Source organism: Sinohyriopsis cumingii, chromosome 3, assembly GCF_028554795.1.
Source record: "Sinohyriopsis cumingii isolate HCF-2022 chromosome 3, ASM2855479v2, whole genome shotgun sequence".
Classification (NCBI taxonomy): domain Eukaryota; kingdom Metazoa; phylum Mollusca; class Bivalvia; order Unionida; family Unionidae; genus Sinohyriopsis; species Sinohyriopsis cumingii.
In genome coordinates, this window is record NC_142963.1 from 57256481 (window position 1) to 57271415 (window position 14935).

At 35.3% G+C, this 14935-nt stretch overlaps 1 protein-coding gene across 1 annotated transcript in view; it reads left to right on the forward strand.

Moving 5' to 3' along the window:
- Positions 1-14935, forward strand: part of LOC149802903 (ubiquitin-conjugating enzyme E2-17 kDa) — a 48740-nt gene that overhangs the window by 12006 nt on the left and 21799 nt on the right. The window contains exon 2 of the mRNA XM_089952399.1: positions 13830-13893. Within this exon, the coding sequence (XP_089808525.1) occupies positions 13830-13893 (64 nt within the window). The remainder of the gene's footprint in view (positions 1-13829; positions 13894-14935) is intronic.

The window sequence follows — 14935 nt, forward strand, 5'->3', positions numbered from 1 at the left end:
CATGACCCCTATGTGGTCACTCTCAGATATTCACATATGACAGAAGAGATCTGATTTTAATCAGATTGACAAGTTGTCAGACATCAAATTTGATTGGTAAATGGTAAATATGTACAGTAGACCCCTCTTGAATGGTCCCTCCCTGACCATTAGCCACCTGCTTCTTACGGCCAGAATCCCTTGGCACCAACTAGTATGTGTTCATCACGAAAGGCTGTCTCTCTGATGCGACCAGCATATTAGTACATAAATGTAAAATGTTCCCCTCATGAGCAGCCACTTTTTTTCAAATGTATCCAGATCCAATAATTAATTCATATCATAATGTAAGGCATGTAATCAGATTATCACGATAGTCAATACGTGTCTCCCATTGTCAAGTTTCCATCCAATGTCAAGTTTCTGTTAATGAAAGAAGTGTTGATTAAAGGACATGTAACAGTAAGATTAATATTATATCATTGTCTATAAAAGCTGACGTTTACAGAAATGGGCTCGAGAATGTTATGATAGAGTTTTGGGCTTCACACATCTGTCGAGTTTTTCTCTTGATGATTACAACCGGACATAATTGTCAAGATCATGACAGGGTCAGCATAGGCGAAAAATAAATTTTGTGCATTAACATACACACACACAGAGAGAAATTAACCTTGAACAAAACAGTGTGTCAGACAAAGACCGAAAAATCACTTGACCGCATTTATCGCTTCCTTTACAAAGAAGGTACAGTGGAACCCTGCTATACCATGCCCTGATTTAACGCGAATTCGGATAAAACGCAGTCGTGGCATGGCTCCCGAAATTTCGTATATTCGCACATGAAAAAAAATTTTTTTTTTTCAAAGTACATGAAATAGTTTATAAATAAATTAGTATCATTATGGAGAGGAGATCGCGTATGGATTCCAATTTAATGTGATCGTGGCATGGTTCCTGAAATAGGGTGTAAAAAGTTTATTATCATTTTGGGGGAAGAGTTTGCGTATAAATTTTAATATAATACGATCGTAGTGTAGCTTCTGTTTGCTGGGCTTGGTGGTGTTATTAGACGCAGTCAGTTGACCAGTAAATAATGTCCGCTTTATTAGCTGGAAATTAAAAGGGTATGAAATTGTACATGCATTCAGCTTTAAACAAAAATATATATATATAAGTAACTCATGATGTTTGCAGACGTACTACACTTAGTTCTCGGGTTTTACATGTGCATGGGGTTGGCTTGTGAACTCGTTATTAATTTCCTATTTTTTTAAAAAAATATTTTACCGTTACGGAAAAGCAAGTTTGCAAACGCAATTCGTTCTCTACACTTTGTGCAAAAAAAATTGATTATCATTTTGGGGAAGAGATCGTGTATGAAATTGAATACAATACGACGTATAATACGATTGTGGCATGGTTCCTGAAATTTTAAATACATGTACGTGTATTTTTCTCGTACCCGGAAAAAATACTTTTTTTAAAGTAAGAGAAATAGTGTGTAAAATGTTTATTTTCATTTTGTGGAAGAATTCGCTTATGAATTCGAGTATAATACAATCGTGGCTTGGCTTCTGAAATGTAACAATTTCACCAGGTTCTTGAAGTCTTATGCCAAAATAAACATCGGAAATGTTACTTATTACTGGTCCATGAGTAAAGCCAGTAAGTCGTCTTTGTGGTTGTCTTCAATTAATTCTGTATACCATTGTTGCTCAAACAATAGCCGACATGTGTTTCTTTAACTGCATACACAACCAATCAGCAGACAATGCGGTGGTTGATAAAAGATTCTCACAGTTTAATAAACATCAATAAAACGAAAGCCGCCAACATGTTTGCTGGGCTTGTCGGTGTTATTACATGCAATCAGTTGACCAGTAAATAATGCCTGCTTTATTAGCTGGAAATTGGAAGGGTATGAAATTGCACAGGCGTTTAGATTTGCATTTTTCTTTAAAAAGTGACTCGTGACCAATGCAGGCCTACTGCACTTTGTTCTCGGGTTTTACATGGGTATGTTGTTTGTTTATGAACTCGTTATTAATATCCTATCTTTTATAAAAATATTTTACCGTTATGGAAAAGCAAGTTCACAAACGCAAATCGTTCTCTGCACTTTGCACCATGATTAGTATAGTAATCACACGTTTCTTTCGATATTCACAAAATCTGAAGTAAAAGTTACATGTATGCTGAAAACATGTGTTGATTTGTAATTATTCTGTTGTAGTCGTTCAAACGAATAGGTGTACAAACGTTAATTATTGTAAATTTGCAATGGATAAATGTACATTGAAACGCATATGAGAAAATTTTACAATATGAAATTTGTGCAGACACCGTTCAATTATCCTGTAACGTAATGAACCGTACACGTGTTTCGTCTTTCTTAACCTAATTTTGCTGTTAATTTTTTCCATTGAATTCAGACACATAATGATGTGTGACAAAATTATTGAATAGTTTAAATATGTATGCAATTTTTGCAATGGAATTACATATTTTATGGATTAATTTCAAGCCCTGACGGTACGATATCAGACTGCAAGTCAACGGTGTTGATACTGTGTTTATGCTGTATATTAGATGTTGAATTCAGATACAATGATAAGGTGAAAAATATTGAATATTGTAAATCTGTGTGCAATTTTTCAGTGGAATTCCATGCATTATAGATGAACTGAATGCCACGACGGCACGATAGTAAACGGTGTTGATACCCTATTCATCATATACCGTAGTCATGAATACATGTATATGTGCCAATGAGTTGTTCTCTCAAAAAAGTAAAATACTGCAAAACCCCGCATTAACGTGATCCAATTTTGTGGACCCCAATTATCGCGTTATAGCGGGGTTCCACTGTATACCATCCACTTGACAAAAGTTTCGTCTGCATAATTAAATTGCATACAGTTAGCAACATCCAAATAAATCATTACCAAACGTTAACATGTAATCACGTAAAAGGAGAGATATTTTGGAAGAAAGTAGGTTATTCTACTTGATGACATCGGGTGAGGTGTTAAGGATGGACTTGCTGAACAATTTTATGTGGAAAAGACTCGACTAAAATAATTTTATGTGGAAAAGACTCAAACATCGTAACCGATAAGGAGGTTATTCAGCAGCAGTGGGAAAGGGGAGCAAATTAAAAGAGAATTATGTATGTACCAAGTATTAAATGACGTGTTTGAATGGATTTGCACTGTGCATGACAACAATAACCGCTCGCATATTATGCTTACACCAAGAATAAGAACTATTAATGTATGTTCAGTTGAAATAAGTCTATTATTATAACAGTAAGAACCTTTTAATAATTAATGTTACTTTTAAATGAAGATATTAAATGCTTTGAAGTATGTAGCTTTCTTACTATGTACATTACATATACTTCTCACAAAAAATTACATTACATACACTGTGTGACCCTGCTATAACACGGTAGTTGGGAGCCATGGAACCTGTGTTATAGACTGAACCGTGTGATAAACAACCAGGTCATTTAGCTGAAGAAAAGGATGCTTGTACCCCAAAAATTTGCAGAGGGGGTAGGTAATAAATGTGGACGGTACAATACTTGCTTCATTGGCACAGTTACCATCTTAAATCGATGCATATTAAATGGGAAATACACCTGTAGTGAAAACAGAAGGTGTATATACAGTATTTTACTCTGTTTAGAGAACTATGGATTGGTACATATACGTGTATACTGTTTATATATACATGTCTAATGTACAGCATGAATGGAGTATCAACATCGTGTACTCACCCATGAATCTGTGCACATGCATTGAATCCACAATACAAGTAATTCCATTGAAAATATGCATACATACAGATTTAAAATATTCAGTATGTCGCGGTCATATAGGTCTGAATTCAGTGGAAAAACAGCACAATCACGTAATGAATGATGAGGCATGTTTACTTTACACTACGTCCCAAGTTGGTAAAAGTTAATTTGCTTTTATGTAACTTTGGTACTGACTTCCTTTGAAGAAAGGTTCTTTATTTTTATTGAAGATTGTAGTCTGCTTTCTTTGATGAATGCTGCATGCGTTATTGAAGCCACCTCTAAAGGACAGCTTTGGAGAACCAAACAAATGCCCATTTCTTATTGTGGCAGCAACATCAAATAATTGTATTGCATGATTGAGACTGATTTTTTCCATTTGCTTAGTACGTTTTCATAACAGTCAGTGCTTCAAAGATAATCTCTTTTCTTTGAAATTTCAGCAAACTGTTTTATCTGGGTACATTTTTATAAAAGGAATTGGCCGTCATTTGGTCGATTGTAGCTACTGTTCCTCCCTGCCTGTTGAATAGACCAACAAGTAAGATGATGTTTGTTTTTTTGTTATGTTTTGTTTTGTTTTTACATTTGTGGTAACAGTAATGCTGCCTTCAATGAATGCATCAGAAATTTAACAAAGGGTCAACAGATGATAGAGATACAGGTGTTCTGGTCTGATGGCAAGGATTAGCATATAAAATGTGAGTGTTCTGAAGGATTTAATTCTGAGTGAAAAGAAGAGAAATTTTACTTACCATCCAGATACAAATGTCAGTCTGTGTAAATATATTAATTACTAGCAAGTGGCCAAAAATCCGATGAAAGAGAGATTATGAGATAATGCCTTGTCCAGTTGATCTTCGCTACCAGAAATGTCAACAAGATAAGTGGATATCTCACAAAATACAGTACTCATGTTTGATGTCAACATAAGCGAATTATGATATAACAATGCACTGTTAAGATGGCTTGTCGATATGGACAAAGAAATTGTTAATGTAGCAATAGATAAATTTCAGTGCATTTTATATTAAGTTTGCAGCTTCCTTTCATGGGGCCAGTGAATATCTCCACTCCAAACCAAGGGTTATATAATACAAGTTTAAACAGCCAACAGTGTCGCCCCAAAAAAATTGCCAGATGGTATATTTTGCTGCCAATAAGGGGGGGGGGGGATGGCATTTTGTGACATTGGCAAAGTCCTATGCAATCCCAAAATAAACATTTACACATTATTTTTCATAATTGTAAGAGAAAAAATATTTATTTTTGTGTACAAAAAAAATACATATACAATTTAAGAACCACACCATGGTTGTCTTGTATTATTCATGTTCGATCTCTTCCCCAAAATGTTAAACTTTTTAGGTTTTTTTTTATTTTTATACTTTTAATAAAGAATTTTTTCATATATGAGAAAAATACATGTATATAAAATTTCTGGAGCCATGCCATGACCGTGCTATATCCAAATTTGTGTTATAACAGCATGCTATAGCGGGGTCACACTATACTCCTATAAAAAAAAAAATTGTTCCCTGTATATATGAAAGTCTTCTTCAGCTGACTTCAACTCGAAAGGTATGAAATACAATAGTAATAGTCTAAAAAGATCTAAATGTGCATAGATGTGTTGCTAAAACTCAGTCTGTAATAAATGCTTGGTTTTTGGAATAGGTGAGATCGTAACACACACTACTCTTCCAGTATCATATTGGGTTGAGTGTTGAATTATCGGACTAATCTTAGACAACACTAAACATTGCTAGTCCCAAATAAAGTCGACCCTTGTTCATGAAAGCTGTTGATTTTCTGTAGGCTGTCAGTGAGTAATAAGCAATAAGATCCAGTTTTATCACGACTTTTCATTGACCAGAAGAGCTTATGGGATGGACTGTTGATTGTCCTGTTTGCACAAATTTGTTATTGCTACTACTACTAAACTACGTGAAGGATTGCCACTGAACTTTACGCACAAGTTCATCCCATGGGCTAGTTAGTCCTAAATGAAAATAGTTTAATTGTTAGTGGGGGTTCAACAAGTGACCGTCTTGAAAATGTTTTTATTGCTAATCCTCTTAAGGTTCCACTCAGCAGTATGGTACTTTGCCAAGGGTTTGATTTTTAAAGGAAAAGGATTTTCCAGGTTTTCGAATTTTACAGGTTTTCTTCACTGGTTATCCAGGTTGTAGTATTTTAAAAAATTTATTTTTGAATATATACACTTGTATATATTTGTTGTTTGAGGAAAAAAACATCCTACACTAATGCTGCAGGAAACATTTTTGGTGGTCTTAACAACTTTTAACTGATGTGAAACATCTTGGATTAAACTTTAAAGTACTGGTAAATTTATTGACCTTTCTTACATAAAGTGTTTTACTGACTTCACAGGTAAAGCATCAGCAATTTGCTTAATTCATTAACCCGTTTAGGTTTTTGTCATTTTCGCCCGAAATGCAAGTAGGAAACACATTTTGTGGGTTATTTCTGAATACATCAACTTCCAAGTGATTTTTCATTAACCTAATGCCTAGTTTTTTTAGAAACCTCATTTGTCATTGGCTACTGTGGTCACGCTTGAGCAGAAGGGTAAAAGATGGACTTCTTGTTTTGTTCTTTTGTGCTTAACGAACCCATCATTTTCATATTGAGACCAATCTTTATTCCACATGCCCATTTTATCCTACATTTTGCAAAGGTTCATCTGTCTCTGTGCAGATCAGACCAGTCTGCTTTAGATCTGAGACCAAAGTCTAAAATCCTGACACAAAATATGATTCCGACCACAGGCGAATTTTGTGTGGAAAAAATTCAGGTCCCAAAAATGAGGTATTCCCTGTAGTATTTTGTAGTGCAACTAGAACTTCCAGATTATTTGTTATCATTGTAGAACTACATCTGTCTACCTTTCTGTAATACCACCCATTTTAGTGTATCTTACGTGACATTGACGCTACAGAGCTCAGCAGTAGGATACTACCTCCTGTCATGTGAATGCGGCGCCAGGGGTTAATGAGTTAACAGATTTTGTTATTTTCATGGCAAATTTAATTCTGTTTCTGAACTTTGATTTTTTTACCAATTTTGCAGACAAAAATCTCCTTCGTGTGACACATGTCAGAGATGGTGTCATCATAATGTTTGTTAAGGTAGCAAAATCTGGGAAAATAAGTTGTGGTGGTGGAAATGAGTAAGCACATTTCTAGTCTCATTTTGGAATAATTCAAATTCTCTCGAGTAAAATTTACATGTAAATCAAAGCAATAAACAATAATAACTACCTGAGGTCACATCAGAGCTGACCACTGGAAATTATTTATCCCTCTACTGAGTGTGAGAATGCCAAATGAATTCTGCCTTCTACTGTTGCTGGAAATTCTTTTGGGGCCTTTGTGATTCAGAGGAAACAGCATACTTCAATCAATTAAGAGGGGCCCTGAGTGGTCTAAAGTGCTCACTGTTATGGATCACTGCCATCTCACATCTGTCTGCATGGGTTCGAGTCTCGGGTTTGGCCTATGTGGGTATGTGAGAAAGCTTGTCAATGGCTTCTTATGGGTCGGTGATTCTTAACTGGATTTTTTCCGGGTTCTTCCTCCACCATTAATACTGGCTGCCATGTATAGCCTATCTTGTGCTGGAAAATGGCATTAAACCCCACAACAACAACAAAAAAATCAATCAATTAAGACACCTTTTTGGTCATTAAATCCATTTTTGTTTAAAAAAATTATGCCCCAAAATTTGTTTACATGAACAGACCCTTTGAAACAAAGTGATAGATTTTTCATAAAGCTAGTACTTGAATCACAAAATATTACATGATGGGAACCACTGATGGTGCCACAAGATGCTTCTTGCAGATGGTGCCCAGTTCAGGGCCCACTACCCAGGGGATGTCACTTCATTTTGTTTTCAAGCCTTGCCATGCAGAGGTAACCTTTACTTAGCGACCATTTGGAAGTTAGCATATCTCACCATCACATTTGATCATACATTGCTAGTACACCTTTGAAGAATACATTTGAGCAGATCGAGATTAAAGGAAGCCCACTCAAATATTATCTCAAACAGCATTATTGACCAGTTTTGTTGATCAAATATTCTGCAATCTATCTCAACAAAATAGCACATCATGCAAGATTAAATGGCACAGATCATAAAAACAACTCTGCCATATGTCTCAGACCTAATCAGGTAACTACCGCAGTTGATATTACCATTTAGATAATAGATGGAATGTCTTTGATCTTAGAGCTTAATGGACTGGTTCTGTGATGAAATATCCTTTAACCTTTCTCAAGCAAATAATGGCTGCATGTGATGAAAGCTAAAATGTTACTGTTCTTCAAACCTGACTGACATGTGTTTCATTTAGGAACAGGTCACTACCTTAGTCAATCTTATCATTGAAGATGGATGGAAGGTATTTGTGCATTTTACCTACTTCATGCCACAAGGCACTTTAATGGATCAATCACAGGTCACTTAATGCACCTGGTGCCCAGTTCAGTGCCTCCGTACACACGGGATAGGGAGTCATTGCATTATCATGCCCTTGTCACTCAAAGTGAATACTCGCTTTCTGATCAGATAAGGACATTGTGCGAGCAAGGTGGTCTGCTCCTTTTGTTTCTCCAGTTTCATTTCAGATTGCATACAAGAAGATACATGTTCACAAGCTCTATCATCCTATATTGATCTCACTGCCAAGACAAGACTGCCATCTGATTGTCAATCGAGGAATTATTTTGCTTGTTGCTACCAGAGTTTCGCTCTCCTCCTCCAGTCAGCAATAGAAAGGTGAGGTCCTAGGCAGTAAGCACATCAGACTACCTTTTGAATGGTGCAGTAGGGACCTGTTTCCAATATGACTGGGTCCACTGCTTACAGAGATCTGATATCACATATTCCATCCACACAGCAGCACATATATCCATGCTGGGAAAAACATCCAGTTGCCGACATACTGTATAGTAACATGATAGTGCCATGCCACTCTTTGGTCAATTATACCTTTGTTTCCAGTTCGTAATAAATGCCCAGGGCAGCAGATATCTTTAGTTCTTACAAAGAACTATGTCTAAGTCCCATAGTCCACTGCCATTGGGTATTACTCACTAGGACAGTGGACATCACTGCCCTAGGTTGCCTGCTTACGAGGCCATTACAGTGATACTGTTGTGTTGGTGTTGCCCAAAACTTTGCTCCTTGGAGCAAGCAATGCTTAGAATTTCCCGTCTTAGGAATGAGAAAAGATCACTTGGCTAACACCAGGTGGTCCCATGCAGGTACAGATTTTTTTGTCAACAATTCATATGGACTAGAGCACAACTGACTTGTGTGCACATCTCCTTCCATCATTCCAGGAAAACAGTGGACAGTGGCTTATTTTGGATTGTCTTTTGCATATCAATATCCTAGAAATGAAAGCTCATGGGAAGCATTCCTTTGATGTCAGGAGAATCTACATGGAAAGGCATTCTCATTCTGTGCAACATATCTCAAATGGCATGGTTAAATAAGTCCCCAGACCTTTGCATTGTTCTTTGTGAATTTCGAAACTATTGTCTCCAGCAACAAATAGATGCACAAGTTTTTCATATTCCAGGCTGGAAACAGGTATTAGCGGACTTGCTATTTCAAAAAATCAGCTAATATAAGCTTGATGGTCTCTTCATTCCTCAGTTTTCGCTTGCATATGTGCCTGTTCAGATCGACCACTTGTGGATATATTGGTGATGGGGATTGCAAAACTCCCAACCTTTGTTACACCAGCCCCAGATCTGAAGGCCTGGGCAGCTGGCACTCGATGGGATTATTTGAATATAGTTGATGTACTTAGGTGTTTATTTTACAGATTTGTTATGAAAAGAGAGAATTATAATATATTTGCTGCAAAAATTTACAAATCGTTGTGACTTAATTATGATATGAACACTGACATGCACATGAAATAACTTCAGCATCAATAGTATTGGAGAACAAATTTGTGTGGCTATAAATATTGTGAAATTATTGAAGTCAAGTTGAAAATTTTTTGTAAGTTTATTACTTTTTAAACTGATTATTTTGGTTTATTTTATGATCATAAGTTGCACCAGGAGCAGTTTTTTATGAGTGTAAAATGTGCTACCCCTCGAGACCCTGTTGGGAGAGGACCCCCAAATCTCCCTTTCAAAAAATTCTGCTTTTTTTTATGGGAGACCAAAATCATGTCTGAGATTAACTCTTCAAAATGTTCTAAAAACATGGAATTAAACTATGTATTCAGTATAGACTAAATCAAAACAGAATCACGTCAATTACTTCATTTATTTATATCTTTTTTTCTCTCGCATATATATATATATATATATATATATATATATATATATATATATATATATATATATATATATATATTGCATCTTGCCACAATTGTTTTTGTACACTGGATATAAATATTCCATTGTTGAAGGCCATAAGATAAAAGCAGCAATAAAAATGCAGTTCCATACCATTGTTTTGTATTTCCTTACACATCTTATATTATCAAGAACCTTATTTTCTTACAACAGTTCATAAAGATGAATAACTGCCACCAAACTATAATACATGGACCCACTATAAATAAAACAAGCCATTGTACAATTGTTCATTTTGTATTTGTATAATTGTGGGTTTTTTTTACCCACTTTCTCAATTAATACAAGTTAAATGTAAAATGTGGACCAGTATGAACATAGACAATGTTTCGAATCCTAAATCTGAATATCAACTGGCATCAGTCGCCTGGGGATTCTCATTTCAATATATTCTGGCATCAGGGTATTTAGAATTTTACAGGTTCTTAAAATTTTGGACATTTATTTAGTTTTACAAAACAAACCATTCAGCTGTTAAAACAAAATATCTGTGAACATTTAAAAACACTTTAAAAACACAACGTGACCCCAGGCATATTAGAACCTGTTAATAATTCTTGTAATGCCATCTATGTGTGCAGTAGGATGAATAATTGTGTACATCCTTGTAATTATTGATGTCCTTGTTTATTGTCTACTTACATGTACATATTTCAGTATGTTTCTATATTTATGATATATTGTATATTGTGATAAAAGAAAATTATGAAAATTACAAACATCTAGTTGAGTAACCCCATAATATTAGTACAGTAATGAATCACTGACACTGCGACACTTATCCTTGCATGCTTCCCCCACCCCATGACAAAATGGTAAATGGCAAAATATTCTAGATATAGAAGTTGCCATGGATTTGAGTTTTAGTTTGCTGTTCATGCAGTGAAAATGGTTGTTTAAAGATGGCAATTATTTGCCTGAAACGAATGTTGCAATAACAAACTCAACCTTACAGTAATCATTACAGTATCGTAAGGAAGAATCAATTTACATTGTGACTAATTGCAGCTTGTTTTTTTCGACAACTGGCAATCCACAACATTCATGCCAGTGCTTCAGCTCACAAACTGTATGTTCTGATATTTCAGATTAATGAAATTTTAGCTCCCGGTACATCATTTTCCTCTAGCTTTATCGAATACATCTCAGTTGCTGTCATTGTTTGTCCTACACTTTCACTTTTGTGTATCACATGATATGCATAACACATTTACATGACACATCATCGATCTCTGCTACTACAGCCACTTGCTACTAGGAAAAATATCAGAGTGAATTGTTTTGGGAAACGTGTTTGTTGACAATGAGATATCGATAAAACGAGGTCTTGTTTTTTATATATATGTTTTAGTTGTGTTTTCTAACGGGATTTGACTGATGCGTAAATTTTCTAACATGATCTAATACTATAATTCATGGATTTTTCATATGCTTGTATATTATTTAACACAACGTGGTGTGTACTACACAAATGTAAGTTGTCAATATACAAGTGTATTTCAGACTAGGCCTAGTTTTCTTCATTTAATCAAAATTTCATGGGTTTTTTTTCCTCTGCTTAAATCCTCACTGGCAACAGATCATCTCTTAAAAATTTCACTTGTATCTGAAATTTTGATTTATTTTCAGCCCTCCCCTACTTATATAATAATCCGTTTATGTCGACAATATTACCTTGGTCTCGAGGATGTTGAGATAAAAATGTAGTAGTGTATTATCAAAATGAAGACAAAATATTAAGGTTCTTGATTTTTTTTGCCGACAACTTTTTTAAAGCCAGCACCATCCCTGCTTAGGCATTGGTTAAATAGTATTTGCTTTGCTGTATTTTTGTGGTTTTTTTTTTTTTTTTTTTTTTTTGTATTTTCACAACAGTTAGTAAACTCAGAATACAACCTTGACCCTATAGCATCTCATCAAATTCCATAACATAGCATTGTCCCATATATTTATGACCTACACAGTTGCATTTTAAAGCTGAATCTTTAATAATGTAATATCTTGTCTCTGCTTTCTTACAAGTTGTATATTTTCCAGAATATATTTGCCTAATGGTTTATGAAAAGAGACAGTCTAATAAAACATTACTTTCCAGAACAGTGATGTCTGCCATTATGGTTCCAAATAGATTTTTATCAAGAAAATAATGTACACAGGGCAGTTAAAATATTAATGTTACCAATTCTATTTTGAAAACAAAAGTTGGTATGTTTTTATCATTAAAGGATAACTTGCGGGAATCAGGCAATTATAGTTGCTAACTTACTCAGGAAATGGTTAATGGTCATTCAGCTATCAAAACACATGCCTGTTAATGTACAAGAGTTTGTTTGTCGGCGTAACTGATATCTACACCAACTATCTGATAGCTTGAAGTGTACATTTTGCCTTGAGCTATATATAACATTGAGCTATATATAACATAACACTGGAACTAACCTGGCCAAGGTAATAGAGCATTTCAGAAAGGATGGTTATTCAATGTTCCTCAAAAAAAAATCAGTGGCAAAGTTGTTTTCACTTTCCTAACAGAAGAAGGCGAAGTTTACACTTTTTAGGCAACTTGGTTGCCAACTTTGCCTGGTGCTTGACCCCTGCAATATACTTTGGTAATAGTCAATAAGACATTTGGCCCAAGTTTGACTGAAATAAAACGAGCAAAAGCACACAGTAACAGTGGATGATCCAAGGCCATACATGATGACCAAAGACATTGGGACACGAGTGGATTTTGATGAGATAGGGAAAGTTGAATTGACAAAAAACAAAATTGCAGCCAAGACCATAGGTTTGCCTGCAGTTGTAGAGTCAAATCCTGATGTTGATTAATGACAAGTGTTTGAAGATAAATATAATTGCATGCAGTGACTTGTGAATAACACTCGGGCATTGCATGTACTTATATTCAAATGAAATGGAATATATTTTAAAAATGTCCATTCCTTTTTTTCCCCATATATTTTTTATCAGCATAATAGCTATGATATTCTATTCAATCAAATTTCAGATTTCTTCACTAAGGAGATGAACATTTAATTGAGTTCATCCAACCAAGCCATTTTAGCTTCACAAATGCTTTGCCCACTAGTCTCGCTACCTGAGTTGTTCTCCACTGGATCTCGTGAAGAGGGTATTGCCCCCTGCCCCAGCTGATTTTCCATTTTGGCCTTCAGCGTTATTTCTTGTTGAAAGCCCTGATTGAATGATCATTTTCTTCTGTTACCAAAAAAATGCATTAAGAATTGTCCAAAACAATTACCTTTAAACAGATAAACGAAAAAGAACCTACTTGCATCATGAGTGATTTTAATTTTGGAATGCAGTAGATTTATTCAAAGATACACCTGTGAAACCAGCCAGAGGACTTATTTGTGGGAAAATTGGTTTGTTGTTTGAACTCGAATGATTGTTACTACACAGTTACGACATCCTGTCACCCATCGTGCTAGAAACGTTGGCACAGTTAAATTTAGACAATTTTGATGTGTTGAGAGGAAGTAGCTACAAGAATGGAAAAAATTGCATGTATTTTGCAAGAAAACTAATTTCTGAAAATTTGTGTGCAAAATTAATTAGCAAATTGATTTCTTAAAATACTGGGATTCATTGTATTAACATGTTTGTTTTCACAGGAATTACAAGACCTGAACAGAGACCCCCCAGCACAGTGCTCAGCGGGTCCAGTGGGAGATGACAGTATGTAATTTATCTCTATTTCAGTATTCTTTTATTTATTTATACAATGAAATTTTATTGACTCAAATTAATATTTCAAGTCTTCACAGTTTGGTGCATTCATTGGCACAGGTACTGCTATAATGAGCAGGAAATAAAAAAAATCAAAAGAAAAGCACACCTATAGGTAATGACTGCCATATTCAGGCATGTTGCAGAGATGCATCAGTATATTTTTATGTACAGGAATTGCAAGATGTAGCTTCCATTCCCACACATTTGCAAAGCATACTACAGGTGAAAGAGGTAGGGAACACCGGGCTGGGTAAAGTTGAAAAATGTTCACTTTGCAAAAGGTGGAATAGTTCAAGAAATTGTCACGCTTTCCTCAATTTATTTTTATTTTACATCATTATAAGGTGATGTGAACTTTCTTTATGTTTTAGCTTCCATTTGTTTGTCATCTGTCAATCAACAGTTGCTTGTTACAGCTCAGGATGACCTGTGACAGATCAGATTTTAACCAAATTTTTTAAACATATGCTTTATCATCAACCTTTCAGACTTGTTTGGTAACTAGCTCATCAATGAGGTGTTCATGCATCTGATTGGATAGCTTGTTACCACTCAACCATATTTCTGATCCACTTTTAATCGGACTTGGAATATGGGCTTCAATTATCAAGAACTTGAATGGGTTCTATATTGAGTGAGATCCATGCATATTAATGAGGTTTTTTCAACACTATTTTGTGATAAGAGTTTGGTTGTTAAACGGTCTGGTATTAAGATATTGCATGATTTTTATTATGAGCAAGATCTATGAATATATAAGAGGTAGTCTTTTATCTGCCTGGCTGAGTTTGTATCCTTCTCTTCATTATTTAAGGAAAAGGAGGAAAACCACCAATCTTCCACTGCATCAAGGTGGGAGTTCAGAAGGGATATCATGTCTTGCCTTGAGCACAAAGACAAGGCAATCCACTGCATCAGGGTGGGAGTTCAGAAGGGATATCATGTCTTGCCTTGAGCACAAAGACAGGGCAATGAACTCTAAATACTT